The 15,854-nt window shown below is 36.7% G+C and overlaps 1 protein-coding gene across 1 annotated transcript; it reads right to left on the bottom strand.

Annotated features, from left to right (window-relative positions):
* Positions 1–13,694: 13,694 nt before the first annotated feature.
* LOC108599337 lies at positions 13,695–14,234 on the bottom strand. Its single transcript, XM_017986139.2, has one exon. The coding sequence runs from the start codon at positions 14,145–14,147 to the stop codon at positions 13,764–13,766; it is 384 nt and encodes a 127-aa protein (XP_017841628.1). The 5' UTR covers positions 14,148–14,234; the 3' UTR covers positions 13,695–13,763.
* Between the last annotated feature and the right edge of the window lie 1,620 nt (positions 14,235–15,854).

Genomic DNA, 15,854 nt, shown 5'->3' on the forward strand with positions numbered 1-15,854 from the left:
ATGGCAAACAGTGTGGCAAATTTTACGAAAACTGCACACACAATTTTTAGTGACAAACCGAGAGCGGGGCGTGTAGGGGGAAGCAACCTCAGCAACAACTGAAACTTCAACACAGACGCCGCCTAATCACATGCAAAACGCACACGAGGACGCAGGACGAAACACCAAACGTCAGCTGAAACTGACAGTGGCAGCCGGTTGCAGTTTTTGCGTTGCTTGACAAAAGTCAAAGGAGCGAGAGAGCGAGAGCGAGCGAGCCTGGAGGACAAGGGCAACAAGCAGGCGTTAGAGGCGACGGCAGCAGCATAACATTAATTAAGTTTGTAACGACAAATGCCAACACGACAGAGACATAAACACACACACACAGACACACACACACACATACAGTGAGTGCTAGAAGTACACATCGTCACACATAAATCAGACTGGCAAAACACATACAAATGCAGAGACGACAGCTCAAAGGATGTTTTGGAGCGTGACAAGTGGCGAGCAGTTTGGTTGACAGCGGGGTAAGATATGGCTAAGGGGGGTGCAGGGAGGCTTGTGCTAAGTGGCGACGGGCAAGCGGCTGCTGCTGCTGCTGCTGCTGGTAGTTTGATGAGCTAAGCAACGACTGCGTTGCCAACTTGAATGTCATGACGATGTTAATTTTATAAACTCTTCACTTTTTGCAGCTCTACCTGCAAATGATGCTTAAACTACTTGTGTGTGCATGTATGTGTGTGTGTGTGTTAGACATAGCTGTATTGCTGTTTGTTTGCTTCTACTTTTGTCTTATTAACACAGTTTGTTAACTAAGTATTATTTATTGCTGCTGATTAGTTAGACAAGAGCCCATTGACAATGTCATTTGTTGCAAAACAATTGAACTAATGGCATGACTAAGATATTTCAATTCATCTTGCTGTTACTTTTAGTTTAGTATCTATTAATAGCAGCGTTTGTATTGCATCTTAACTCACATTAGTTTTAGTTGGTCTTTGACTTTTTAATGGGCATAGGGAAATTGATGTTTAATCAAATATTTATGCAGCCATTTAATTATACATAGATAAGGCCAAAATATATACGATCTGTTGACTTATTCTTATTCTCAATGAGCTTTACTCTATTTTACTTTGATAAGTTCTATGGCTCGTAACTAGTTTGGGTTCTGTAGCATTTCAAATTGGATGTGGCTCAAAGAGTTTTTTTTTTGGGCACGTACAAATTTGAACTCTGTAATTTATTTATTTAATTATAGGATTATTATTTTAAAGGATTTTGAATATTAATATAGTAAATTAATTGATTGGGCTCCCTTCTCCTACTCAACGTCTCGCAGAAGTCAACCCAAAAAATATAAAAAGATTTTTAAATATCCTAAAAAATTAAATTTAAGAAGATAATTGTGAAGACTTCTGTTGCTCTGGCTACATTATTGAACTATAGAAACAATTCAAAGTTACAATTAATACAAATAAAAAAATAATTAATTCATTTTGTAGACTGTCCAGCAATCTTAAAGCATAGCATTTCATATACTTAAATTTTGAATACCTTCATCATAGAAACTTCGAACTAATATCACTCTAGTCAACGCAAAAGTTCTGCTTACCTCTCATCCAGAAACTGCAGCATGGACACAAAGCTCGCTGCTTGGATAGTTACAGGCAGAGCTGGTAATTTGGTTAATGCCAGTCGCTTGGCCCAGTTCAGAGTTATTGTTTGCAGGATACTTGTAAGCGAGTTGATTGTTTGCCCGCCTTACGTCAGTTGTTTGTTATTTGACTTAATTTAATGAAAATGTTGCAACCTGCAATTTACAAAACCAACACCAACAAAACTTGAGCTTGTTTACACGAGACATTTCTCAGACGTTGCTGACGTACCTTGTGCTAAGATGCGGGCTCAGTACCCAGTACGCAGGACTCAGGACTCTGTGTGTACATATCAAAACTCTCATCTAGCTGAAAGTTAAACAAACGAATGCAAAGGAATGCTGTAATAAATTTTTTCTTACTTTGTTTTGCAAGTTAAAAATGCACTTAAGTGTGTAAAGCGAATATGAAACTTGATAATAAGCGTCTGTTTACAGCAGCGACTTGAGTGCTGCCATTTAATTATGTTGATTGCATAAGCTAACAAACAATATTGAATTGTATATTTTGCAGCTCTTCACCAACTTTAACTATATGCGCTAGTAATCTGCTATGATGAGTTATCAAAAGGGTAAGTGCAAAACGATTTATGCGTAGGCTTAACGACTGTTGCCTGGGCATGGCAGGTAAGCTAGACAAATCAACTGCCATGCATAACTTACGAACGTAGCCAATCAATTTATATATGTCGACTACACTTTGATGGCAATACAATTTACAGTAAATCAAGTAGAAATGAAATTTACGCGGGTCATTCGCAAACAATTTGCTAGCGCATTAGCCCCAGGACTACACAAAAGATAAAGTGCGTTCAAGCATTAAAATAAAAAAAAAAGGAGCAGCAGCTGAAGCGACGATACAAAAGTTGCAATTGAGAGAGCATTAACTAGCGTTAGCCAAGTCCGTACAGTAATGGGCTGAAATGTTTTGGGGCGATAGCATCGCATACAAAAGAATTTACTGCATACTTTGTGGGGCGGTGTGCTATTCATACGCCCCGTTGCCTAATGAGCTTGCATGAATCAGCATTTGTGTGTGATGCTGCTGCTGCGCTTCATTGAGCCGCATAGGCTCGCTCTCTGCACTAGTTTCAAATATAATTGCCACAGCATACAGTAGCTTAGGCACACACACACACATAGATATATAGACATGTATTTGTAGTTTGCAGGCAGCAGCGCGTTCAATTAACTTGTGCGACAATCCAATCAAAAGTGTATTAAAGCAGCGTTTATGGTGCCGCCGCCATTTTGAGCGCTTGTCGATAGCAGCAATTACATAAATGTTTTTATGCTGCGCCTGCTGTGTGCTGCATGCCTGTTGTGCATGTGTGTGTGTGTGTGTGGTGTCTGCGGCGAGCCTATCGCAAAGTGGCAGTGTTAACGACAACTGCGTTTTAATGGCTCTGCCAGCTGCAAAAGGATTTTGTTCACACAAATAAAAACTAGCCATTGACTTTCTGCTGCTGCTGCAATTAAGGCATAAATTCAAATTATCACGCATACAACATGTTGTGCACAACTTATGGCAATTAAAAGCCTTTGCACGACAACTTTTACTTAACGTTTAGTTCGAAACTTTTCTAATCATATTAAAATTGCACAACCAAACGGCCAATTTTCGATTAAAGCAACACAAATAAAAATAAACCCAAACTTTTACTTTGTGCGCTCAATTCATAAAGCAAATGAGTAAGCAGCGGCTAGAATTGTTCAACTAGAATACGCACGTATGAGATTTCTTATTAACGATAAAGAGACACAGAAAAAAATAGAAAAAACTTCTGCTTGCCCCCCCGGTTTACCACACTTGGCTGACTAGTCAAGCAGAAAAAGGCAGACAACAGTAGACAAAGCATGCGCCAGTAAAAAGGCCAAATATTGAATTGTGCGTAATTTACGATAAAAAGGGGAAAATTGGAAAAGTTTCCCAGCCACCCACACACTCGTTTCCAATACCAATCGCTGCTGCTGCTGCTGCGGTAGCTTTTCTCATTCCTTTGAACTTTATTTATGTAGTTCGTGTCGTGAGGGCAACGCACGTGTGCGGAGTGGGAGGAGGGACTGGCTGCTAAATAAAAATTGTGATTGCCCGAATTTAGGCGCAGTGACTTGCCGCCTCATGCGCCAATTGAGGCATTTTTATTAAATATTACAAGCAGCTATATAAATAAAATCGACATCAGCATCTAAATTTGTTGCCACTGAGCACAGTCAAGCATGTTAAGCGATTTTGCTAGCAGCAGACACTAGCTGAGTTAGTAGCTATTAATAGTTACAGGCTTGAAATATTAATAGAAATGTAAGCTTATTTTTTTTTTGCAACATTTCTAGCAAACATAACATTGCAGTTTCAATTTAAGCTAATATATAAAAAGTTAACAACTTTGCTGCTTTTAATTCAATTGCAAAAATAAAGTAAAAGCGGTGATATTATAAATAAATTTAAATAAACGTTGTGTTAATATCATTATCAGAAGCTTAAGAAAAATGTTATAGGTAAAAATAAATTTATAGATATATAGACATATTTCCCAATATTAACATTATCTTTAGCACAAAATATTTATAACAAAAAGCCGAAGAGCTCAACGCTTAACCGTCTTATCGTATTATAATTATATAAAAAAATAATTTCACATTAAAAAATAAATTCCTATTTGATTTTAATTAAATTAAAGATTAGATTAAATTGAAGAATATCTTATAACAATTAAAAATAAATATATAATATAATAATAAAAATATATATATTTAATTTTATATATATAAAATAACATATATTACAAATAAATATACAAGAGTATCATTTAATTGGATTTAAGAAAGCATTAAAGTTGAACTAAATAAATAATAAAAAACAATTGCAATATGCAAAATGCTTTTATGCTTGTAATAAAGCAAACATAAAGTTAATCTAAATATTCAAACCTACATGCAATTTAAAGTCTAACAAATTAAATTAAATTAAAAATTATATTGAGTTAAATTGTATTGATTGCTAAGAAATTTGCGGAAGAAAACGTTGAATGCAAAATTAATTTAATATTATATATATGCCTTAAATGTCTGCAAAAGTGCGTTTATGTGTAAGTGCGTGTGTGTGTTGGTGTTGTGTTAACGATTGTTGCTGCTGCATACAAAATCAGTGCATGACAACGACCTCGCCACGGCGTCTGTGGATAGTCCCATGTCTCGCCTGAGTCCACACACAGACAGAGGCCAGCACGACTGTAAACGATTGAGTGAGTGTATGCGCCCTATTGTATGCAACGGCTTTTGTGTCAAATTTTTATGCCGCACATAGCACGCAAACGTGTGTGGCGATAAAAAAAAAAAATAAAGAAAGAAGTAAACTATAGACAAGCCTAGTGAATTGAAAGAGCGAAGACAAAAATTGACTAGAGCGACTGCTGCTGGTTAGAGAAGCAGACGAACCGAACTGATTCAATTAAATCAGTCCAATTGAGGCTTGACTGTCTCGCTTTGTTGCATGTGCATGGAATATTTAAAACAGAACTTAAATTCCATTTGCTAACGTGGCTACGGTCATTAAGGCAACCAACTTCATTATCAGCCTCCAACCAAATGTTGCACTAAAAGCAAACAAAAAAAAAAAAAAAAACAAAAAGAAATAAATGTATTTATGTCGTTTGTCGCATTTAAAACAAATAACTGCACATTTTGTTTGCGCAACACTTGTGCAACATTTTTTAAATGTCTCCAACACTTTGCACTTTTTGCTTGCCACATGTTGTGAAATCAGCGAACCAACAGCAATGCCGGCGACTTCTGTCGCGCTTCGTATTAATATCTCAATTTATAGCAATTTATAAAAATATGAAAAACGCCGATAGGCTTCCAAAGTGCTGCAGACCGCCACAAATAAAATTTAAATGCACATGTTTTGCTGCTTTTTTTTATAAATGCAGACAATTTTTTTTTTTGGGTTGTTGTCAGTTTAACGAAGCCAATGTGACTGCCGTTGGGATTGTCGAGCGGCAATATTTAAATTTAAATTTATTTGACCAGACATTGTAAAATTGCATAAAAATCATTTTAAAGTAACACATATTAAATTTAATTGCAAAATATTTTTATTTAAAGTTATGCTGCCAGTTTTGCACCACTGTGCAGCAGCGCCTGCTGTCGCTACAAGGCGAAACTTTTTGCTGAGCAGCGAGCAGTTTTCTCTGCTGTGTGAAAATCACTCAAAATTGTGTTTAACTAAGCGTAAAAATTATAAGCAAATTAATTTGCAAAATCACAGCAACAACAACAACAACAACAATTGTTAGTTGGGCGTTTGCAGCACAAAACTTTTATGAAACAATCAGGCAGGCAGCCGACACTACGGTTAGAGCTCTCGCTCTGCTGTGAATCTTTCATGGCTCTGACTCTTCGTCTGTTGTCTTGGCTGACGGCGGCGGCGGCGGCGCCTGCAGAATGCAACCAAACGTAACGGTTGTTGGGACACCAAAGGTGGGGCAGCTGGGCTGGAGCTGTTTGGCAGAGAGTTGGGCAAGCATATAACCGACAATTTATCTGCATAAAAGCGCAGTATGCAACTTTGACGTTGCCTTCGTGGGATTGATGGGCGTAGCAAACTTTTCTGGCATTTGCTGTGCTGAGCTCCTCTAAAAGAAAGTGTGGGAATTTTCAAATTAAATTGTTATCGAGTTGAATATGAAGTCAATAAAATGCGCGTTAGTTCAATTTATTTCCAAATGTGGCCTAGAAATTTTTAATAAAATCAATAACAATGAAACACAATTTTAATTTATTTAAAATTTTTTTTAAATAACAATTAATAATAACATGCTATAATTTATGAAGTAAGTTGTTTAAATTGAAGTAATGTTTGCTTCATAAGTCAGTAGAACGGAGTTCGAGTTCTCATGGAGACAGATCAATTAATAATATTTTCAAAGAAAGAAAATACGTAGGCAGATCTTAATACAAAACAAATTAATTTGTTAAACACAATGTATCAGTAATATAAAAGAATGTTCTTAAATATTACTTGACGACTAAGGTCAAATATGAAATTAAATTTACAAGAATTCTCCGAAATAATAAAAATGTTAATAAAAATATATTTGATTCAGGGAATGGTTGCAGCTAATTTAAGACTCATTTAGATTTTGTATTTAAATAAGAAAATATTTTATTTAAAAAGTTTCTAACTATTTGGTTTTGTTATTTATTCAGTTTAAATTTAATGGAATATGTTTGGGCTATCACAATATTCTAAAAGTCTTTTAGCAATAGTTAATTAGTATTTGACAATTAAAAAGCTTTTATTAATTAATCTAAATTATTTTTGATAGATTTGTTATACATTAACAATAGCAATTAAAACTTAAGAATAACAATTCGTTAGCCAAATAAACTTCAATTACTTACCAACCCCCGCAGCATCATTAATTTCTTTGTTAAAAAGAAAATTTTTGGGGGTTCGCCAGAGCTGTCGACAAATTGTTGCAATTGCATTTGCCAATAGAAAGTATTTTGAAAAGAAATTGCTTTTGTTGATTTTGAATATTTCGAATAATAAACAAAGCTATGGGCCATGCCACATGTGGCAACAACAACCACCAAATGAATTTTAGAATTGCCTTGCGGGCAAGAAAAATGTTTTAAATTTATGCGCCGACTTGGGCTCATTAGAAGAAGCGTTGGTTGCCAAAATTTATGGGGGCGTGGCGTGATGAGCTGCCGCCCATGCTGGCAGTTGAATGTATTGTCATTGTGTCTACGTTTAATTATGGGGCGCACCCAAAATAAATGTCTTTCATTTGGGGTTATGTGGTCCAGCAGACAGACAGACAGACAGACAGTTGGTTGGTGCCGAGTTTTAATGAGCTATTGACATTGTTTTTGTTCAAGGGTGTGCAGCCAGTAAATAACAATAAATTGTTGTTGTGATTTAAAGTAACTGTTGGTAACTTAACCACCCTGGGCTGGGCGCTCAATAATTAAAGTCAGTTAATAAGCAAATGACCAGTCAACTGCAGATCAAAGTTGTTGCAATGCAACCGAAAATCAAAGCGACAACTTGAGCCACTCGCTAACAACTTCATTTGTCTTTGTTAAGTCCAACGACAGCGAACTCCTTTTGGCCAAGTCCCCACCCAGCCCCAGCTGCTTAACCACACGCTTCGCTCTACGCTCTGGTGTGTTGCTTATCTTGACAGCAAACATTTACAAAAATTCGCAGCTAAAGTTGAGCGCACGTCTTTATCGCAACCAAACACAACAATTTCCAATTTTCCCTTACAACGTAGCATATTTCTTTCTTTATTTTTGTTGTTGCTGTTGTTCGACTTGTGCTGCTGCTTGTGGGCACCTCAGCCGCCCCAAGGGCGCATCTTTCTTTTTAAATACTCCTGAGGTAGATTAATCATTGAGCCCATGCCACCTGCTTGCCTGCTGGCTGCTCTTGAAGCAAACTTCAGCCAAATCCAATTATAATTGCGCTTATCAAAAATAAGTTTTCGATACTTGCTCCCTTTTACAGCTAAAGCCACCCAACGCATTTCTCTTGCTCTCTCTCTCTCTCTGTGTGTGTGTGTGTTGTTTCCACTTTGACACCGTCGCAGCCAATTTCGCCAATATGGCAATTTAATCCACACAATCAGTTTAAGGCATTGCCATTTATCTCTTGCCCGTATATAAGTAATTTCCGCTTATCCCCCACCAGTAGCCAGTCAGGGGTTCAATGTTTTGTTCAGCTTTTGCTTGCTTTGTTGGCATCCGCGTCAATTACCTCAAGTTTAATTGAACCTGAAATTAAGCGAAAGCCAAATGTTTATATGCTCAAGCCACAGCGACGAAATTTCAGGCAGTGTATACACTTTAAATAACAGAGTGCATGTAAATTTAAAATATAGAGCATACGGTTTTATATATTCAATACGACAAATGAATTTGAATCCATTAGCTGTATTAATAGAAATTAATTTTGTATAGGGCATGCAACAGCTTTGTTAGAAAATTATATAAATAGTAAGATATAAAATACTATAGGCGTAAGTATATATAAAATAGTTATTGTGGTACTTAAAGCAGACACTTATAACTAATATTAATAATAATGGCATATACATAAATATTTATTAGTTAATTGAACGATAATATTCAATCTAAAAACGACGTAAAGCTCAAGAGTTCAAAACAATTAATTGTTAATTATTAAATAATAATACCATAACGTTTTTATGAAATTATATAATTAATCAATAGCGTAAGCCTCTTCAATCTTTTTTATTAGCATCGCTTAACTTCGACATTAAATAAATTAATAAATAAGCTTTCAGCTATTTCTTTCATATTGTATATTTAGTCGCTTTTAGTAAAATTTCTTACAAAATATAGTATACTTTACTTATAGTATAAACTACAACTGATTTAAATAAAATTCAAGTACTCGATTTTAGCTTAATCTATAGACAGACTTCGATTTTATTTGAAATTTGCTAAAGTGAATGTAAAAATCTAAACATTTGCTATACATAATTCATTATATTTTTGTACAAATTAAATTTCTTGCACAATTTTCTTTTAGATTTGTGTAAAGTAAATAATCTTGCAGCTTGTTTCACAATTTCGGTGCTAACTACAAATTAAAAATCAACTGGCCTCATGCTTCAGTTCAGCGTAATTGGCTGTTTCCTTGATCCATGCACTGAATCAGTTCAATGACAAGTCCCGGTTTTAATTACAATTAAAATATACATCCGGCCGTTGGCGCTGGCGATGGCGGAATGGCAAAATAAATGAGTGAGCTTCGCTTCAGTCAGTTGGCCACGCACACTTTTCATTTCATTTTAGCCAAATGATAAATTTTCTCTTAAAATTCATTTCATTAAACATTCTCCATGCGGCTACACAATGCTACGAACGTTCGCCACCCAGCGCCTGAAGTCGTCCGGAAATCTTTTGTTTATGCGCCCAGCGCCTGGTTGGGCTCCGGACTTGGCGCAAATTAAGCAAGCTGACAATTTTCTCTCTCTAAACTGTATAACAACTTAATGAGCCTGCATAACTTTGCGACAACAGCAACAGCAGGAGGACTGTGTGCCTCATTTTACTTTTTACTTCGGAGGGTGGTTGGGACTGACTGATAAAAAAAAAAAAGAAATGCTCGTAAACTTGGCCTGCAGGCAGCTCCAAAGGATGACGACGACGACAAGAACGGTGGCAAAAGTCATTATTCAGTGTACTAGTAGCGTTCCCCCCAAATCTAACGCCCCAGATACCTAAACGCTGCTGCGTGGCATAAAAAAAAAGAAAATAATCAACTTTTGCGCCAGGACTGTCACACGTTGTGTTCGGTTTGGTGGCAAGTTTCACGCAAAGTTTTGTGTGGAGTCAGTCAGAGGCGAACTTCCGTCGACTTGCCGCGGGGCTCATGTCGCACACCCATATGGTGTATGTCCATGTCCTGGGCGCTATGTCCATAGCTCCCCCTCAGCTCAGCTCAGCTCAGCTCTCTCTTTTACAAATGGCGCATTAATGAAGTGATTTCGCCTTTCTGCAAAGCGAGTGTTTGAATTTTTGAATTTTCTCTTTTTGTGCCACCCCACCGGCTCTCATTAACTTCCGTTTGAGGGCTGTGCCCCGCCCGCCTTAAAGCCTCTGAGCTCTGTTGCTGTTTGTTGCTTTATGCAAATGTTTTTCTTGTTATTATTGCGGCTGTTGTTGTTGTTTTTGGTTTTCTAGAAAAACACGCAAAGTAAACAAACTTTCAAATCTGTCTCCAGCTCCTTTCATTTCTCTTCCTCTCTCTCTTTGGCTTGTTTGTACATATTTTAATTACGCGTCTCGGATTGTTGCAACATTTTGAGGCAAAGCGTAGCCAAGTTTACTACAAAGCGTTGACATTTGTGCCCATCTGTCGTCATGCCCGCAATTTTTGGTAATTCCAAGTGGTTGACATTCGGGATCGCGTCAAGCCGTCGAGCACTTTTAAATAGCTTGTTTATTTAAATGTCCTTGCTGCTGCTGCTGGGGGTTGTAGCCTCGAATATGTAACCCCATTGTAAAATATAATGTGTAATTTTTCTGCTTCAAATTTATGAAAATTAATTGCTTATAACAAATAAACTGCGTGCACTTCAAGTCACATGCCCTGAGCACTACTCAAACTAAGCATTAGAGACTTTACTCATGTCTGAGCTGAAAGTTTTCATTCCATATTATTAAAGATTTTAGAATAATTGAAGTATCTCAGAATTAGCATGTAAATATTTGCTCATTCACTAATCAACCTTTTTATTCCAAATCTTCAATCATTCGGTGGTTTATAAATTAGACAAATAGTTATTGAATGGCATAAAGTCTTCTATATTATATATTTTAATAAATTTGAATATTGGATTCCAACATATGTTATAGACTTACGTGATGAAGGGTTAGCTTTAGGTTGAACAGGCTTCCTTAACGGGAACACCCAATTAATTATTATTAATAAAATATATTTGTTACATTTAGCATTTAAAGAAGTTGGTATACATTTTTTAATATATTTAGTTTATATATAGCCATACGTATAAATCTTATATATTTATAAGTATACTCACCTGGATGTAGAATAACTTGGACAAATTAGTTAACATTGATTGATTGTAGGTGTATAGTACATATTGGCGCCAATCAATTCTTCTTCTGGCAACGCGATCACCACTCACTGCTTGACACTTGTTCACACTCGCCCACAGTCCATGCACTACTGACCTCCAAGTGGCCTCGCTTGCTGCTTAGCCAGCCTCCCACACTCTGCTTGGGCTCTGCTCCTCGCTCAAATGCTAGTGAGAGCATCGCTGCTGCCGTTCGTTTGCACTCGCGCTCGATATGCAAGTAGCCTCGCTTGCTAACTTGCCAGCCTCACACAATCGCACACATGTAAGATGATTGGGGCTCTGCCGCTGCTCGGTCAAAAGCTAGTGAGAGCAACGCTGCTGCGTCTGATCGAGAGCGTCATTGGCGTATTGCAAAGAGAGCGCAAGTCGCCTCACTTGCTGCTTAGCTGCCAGTCACGCACACATTGATCACAGTGCACGAATCGAAGCTGAAAGTGCTCGCTGCTCAGAGATCGTGAGTGACAGCCAATGCTTGTTATCAGCTCAGCGAAAGCAGCGCTGCTCGTGTCGTTCGTTCGTAGGCGCTCGTACGTTCTGAGCTGCTGCGACGAAACGAAAGCGTCGCTGCTTTCTTGAGTAGGTGGAAAAAACCGATTTAAGCAAAATTATGCATTGAAGCCACGTGGCAACGTGCATGTTTTTATTAAATATTGTGTTTAAATCAATAAATAAACTATTCCTAATTGAAGAATAACTAAATTGTAGATTTGTAAAATAGTTTAATATAAATGTATAGTATTCTAGATATAACAAAATAATAATAAAAAATTGCTTCGCCTTGTTTTTGCTTATATAAGTATAAGCACCAAATGTCTAAAAAAAATTCTATTTGAAAATTAAGCAGAAACTATTTCAGCTAAACATTATATTATTACAAATATTTTACCAAAATAATTTGATTGATTAGTAAGACTAATTTAAATAAACTAAACTATAATATTAAATATATAGCTCATAAATATTTTACATTTCAACGATATCTATTTTGTATAGTAAGCACTAGCTTGTAATTTATTTGCTCCCAGCCGAATAAAATTATGTGCGACAACAAGTTATGATGTTTAGCCTACTTTGTTGCCAAAATCTAGTTAATGAAGCTTGCAACGTTTGGCAACAGCTGCTGCAACCAGAAATTAGCATTTATGTAGCACATAAACATAAGCACACACACATAGAGAGCTTATAAACAACACAATAAATAAATTTCGTTTGCCATGTGCACAACAATAAGTTTGCCAAGCATAAACATATATATATATATTTATATATATTTTTTTTTATATATATGCATGTGTTTATAGAGGGAAAACTGTTATCACAAATCAGCGCAAGGACATAAAACGAAAGCGAAAAGTCTCGGGCAGATGGCGGCGTCTTGAGAATGTTGCGTATTGAATTTCATATTTGCCACACAGCTGCAAGGACAAACGGCAACATGTTGACTTGACAGACATAGAGCCAAAGGACTTGCAGGCAATTGACACCCTTTTTTCAATTTGACAGCCAAAAGAAGAAGTCAACCCTCAAATGTCTGCCAGCCTTGCTGCTTTATAAGGGTAATCGCCATAAATTGTAGCAGCCCCCCAATATAAATTTTTTGCATAACGCAAAATCAGATTATATATGCATATAGATATATATATATTTTTTGCAAATGTAAGTAGCTGAGGGTAAGTTTGTGCGATCGATGCAAAAAGTCATTAACATAAATTTCAGTAACAGGACAATTAACAATCGACCTTCCAATCATCATCAACAATTGCCATAATCCACTCAACGTCAATGCATTTGTTGTTGTTATTGCTGCTGCTTAAATTGCCTCATTTTAAATTGTAAATAAATTTTGATGGCATTAAATGTGTTTAAGCTCATATGCGCATATAAGTGTGTATGTGTGTGTGTGTGTGTGTAAACTGATTGGCAGCAGCGCTGTTAATTGTGCGCTTAATTAAATTTTCATGCAGCTGTAATAAATAATTTTCATACCTGACAATCTAATTAGATTTGCATTTAATATACAATTTTTTTGTGACTTTAAAGTCAAAGTGATGCAGACTCAATAAATATAAAAAGATTAAATTTAAAAAATATATAAAATAGAACAGACACTAGTATAAGTATTAGCATTACTTTTATAATGTTTCTGCGCAGTATTAATGCTAAATAAACTATATTTATAGTTCGATAATTGTTTAATAAAAATTTAGTCTTATTTAAATTAATAAAAATAATAAAATATAGAAGGGCACTGAAAAAAGTTATTTGTGTCTTTCTGCAAAATTTGTTGATGTCCAAATAAATAAAAAATATAACGAACCGATAAAATAAGCAACGAGCATATTTATAAACAACTGAATATAAAACCAATGCCAGCATAATATAATAGCAGAATAAAATAATGGGGGAGACAATTATTTAATTCTATTTTAATAAATGCTAACAAATATGCAAATCTTTGTTTGAATCTAAGCTTGTTAGTCCCACATGTGAACTTTACCAAGAATTGGTTTATTCCTGGACTTCTTGGGCTTGCACTCGTCAGAGTCCTTGCTTGGCTGCTCTGGCGCCGGCGCTGGCGCATCCTTTGCTGGCGGCTGCTCAGCTGCCTTCTGAGCCGAGGCGAGTTGCTTCTGTTCAGTCTGCATCAAATCAATTGCCGGCTTGACTTCACGCCTGGCATCGCGTGTAAAGTACTGATTGCCGGACAGCAAGGCGGAGCTATCGGGAGGACTGACAGTTGGTGGAGTTTTGGGTGAAAGCTGATCCGCAAAGCGATGATGAGTTTTATGGACACGACCCAGCAGAAAGTCACGCAATTTTTTGAGCAACGGCGCAATGTCGCGATGCTTGGGCGTCATTTTAAATAAACGTATAATTTGAGTTTATAAAAAAAACAAATGTATATAACTATGTGTTTGTATTTACTAGCACGTTACGATTTGAATAGTCAAAGCTAACACAGCATGTTGCCATGTTAGCTAACTCAATATGAAACGCCTGCTTGTGCCACAACAAGTTGCCGCTGTCAAATTGAGTTGTCAGTGCAATAAGCGTCTGTCAATCAGCCAAGCTGCCAATGAATTTCAATTATGGCCAACAAATCAAAAAACAATGCAGACGCCACATTAATCGACTGACCGTAATGAAATCTTTGCGCAAATGTTCAATTGATATTAATAAAAACACTTCAATTTCCGATGCCAATCAGTGAGTCGTCACTACAGTGAAGCCCTCGGCTTGCAGCGCTTGCCTAAGCTGTCACTTTCTGACAGGCTCGACTTCTTCCCCCCCATCAGGCAGGCGCCGGATGCTCTGCCGGCCCCGTGAACGTGTGAGATGCTTATCATATGAAGCGAGTTGCTTGCAACGCTGCTCACATTTCATCAGATAAGCAGCTTGTCGAGATTTACGCAATCGAGGCTGATTGGCAGGCACTCTGACTAACGTTGCACGCGACGGCGGCGGCGGCGGCGGCTCCGCGTACGTCAAAGGGTGTCCTTGCCTGTTTACCTTTTGGCTTTCCAGCAGCCGGCCTCGAGGCTTTGTTTAAGACATGAAGCGAGAAGGGCTGGGGCTGCGCTTATCCTCGTGTTCTACATTGACTATGGGCAATGCATAAATCAGCTTGACTTCTCTCAATTTGATTCTAATTTAGCGACGCACGTTGCGCTGTAATCATTTATGATAAGCAAAGCTAAATATCAGGTTAACAACTTTTATTCGAAAGGGGCAGGGAAATTGATTTTCATGAGAAAAAAAAAATTTATAGTTGTCATATCTTTTTTTTGGGGTGGCTATGATTTTCTTTAGTTCGACAACATAATTAATATCAAATTCTTTATTAGAAGCAAAAACAAAGTCTGCCACAGGTTTTAAAAATGTTAGAAAAATTGTTACTAAGCAAATTCATTTAGTAACTATTAAAAACGTATTAATACGTACTAAAAATGTTTAAAATAAAATATAAAAATAAATGTCAACAGATAATTTTCTATTGCAGTCGACTGCCTAATAAAAAAGCTTACAAAAATAATAAACCTTTTTTTTATACACAATAAATAAATGCATTATTATAACTATCTTAGTCTTAATACTTTTGCCATTTTTCATTATCATTATAAATTGCCACGTTGCGTTTTCTGATTTGGCGTAATTCAAACGAAACATTGACAGTTTTCAAATTGGTTCAAGGCTATTTTTAATAATATTTTGTCAACGCTTTGAACTTTAATATAAACCTTCCCTTATATAAAACGTTGCTGCAGCAGCTTGCACTATTTGTTGAAGCTGTTTCAACGAGTGTCATGTTGCAGCAACATTGAGAAAGTGTTTGGTGACCCCACAAAATGCGGCAAACTAATTGATATAATTTTTTTTTTTTTTAAATTGAACACTGAACCCTCGAGATTTGGCAGCGAGCGCTGAAAAGTGAAAACAGATTTTTCATATTGATATTTGAGCCACTGCTGAGTTCGAGGGTTAGGATCTGATTGTTGGTGGTGTCACACATGTGGTTGTTAGATTGAACTAATTGGCAAGGAAACTGCCACGCAATCGATGTGGGA

This window comes from Drosophila busckii, chromosome 3L (assembly GCF_011750605.1).
Source record: "Drosophila busckii strain San Diego stock center, stock number 13000-0081.31 chromosome 3L, ASM1175060v1, whole genome shotgun sequence".
NCBI lineage: Eukaryota > Metazoa > Arthropoda > Insecta > Diptera > Drosophilidae > Drosophila > Drosophila busckii.

Bases quoted from the DNA above. Each gene is read 5' to 3' on its own strand.
- LOC108599337 (XM_017986139.2), bottom strand. From the start codon at position 14,147: ATGACGCCCAAGCATCGCGACATTGCGCCGTTGCTCAAAAAATTGCGT.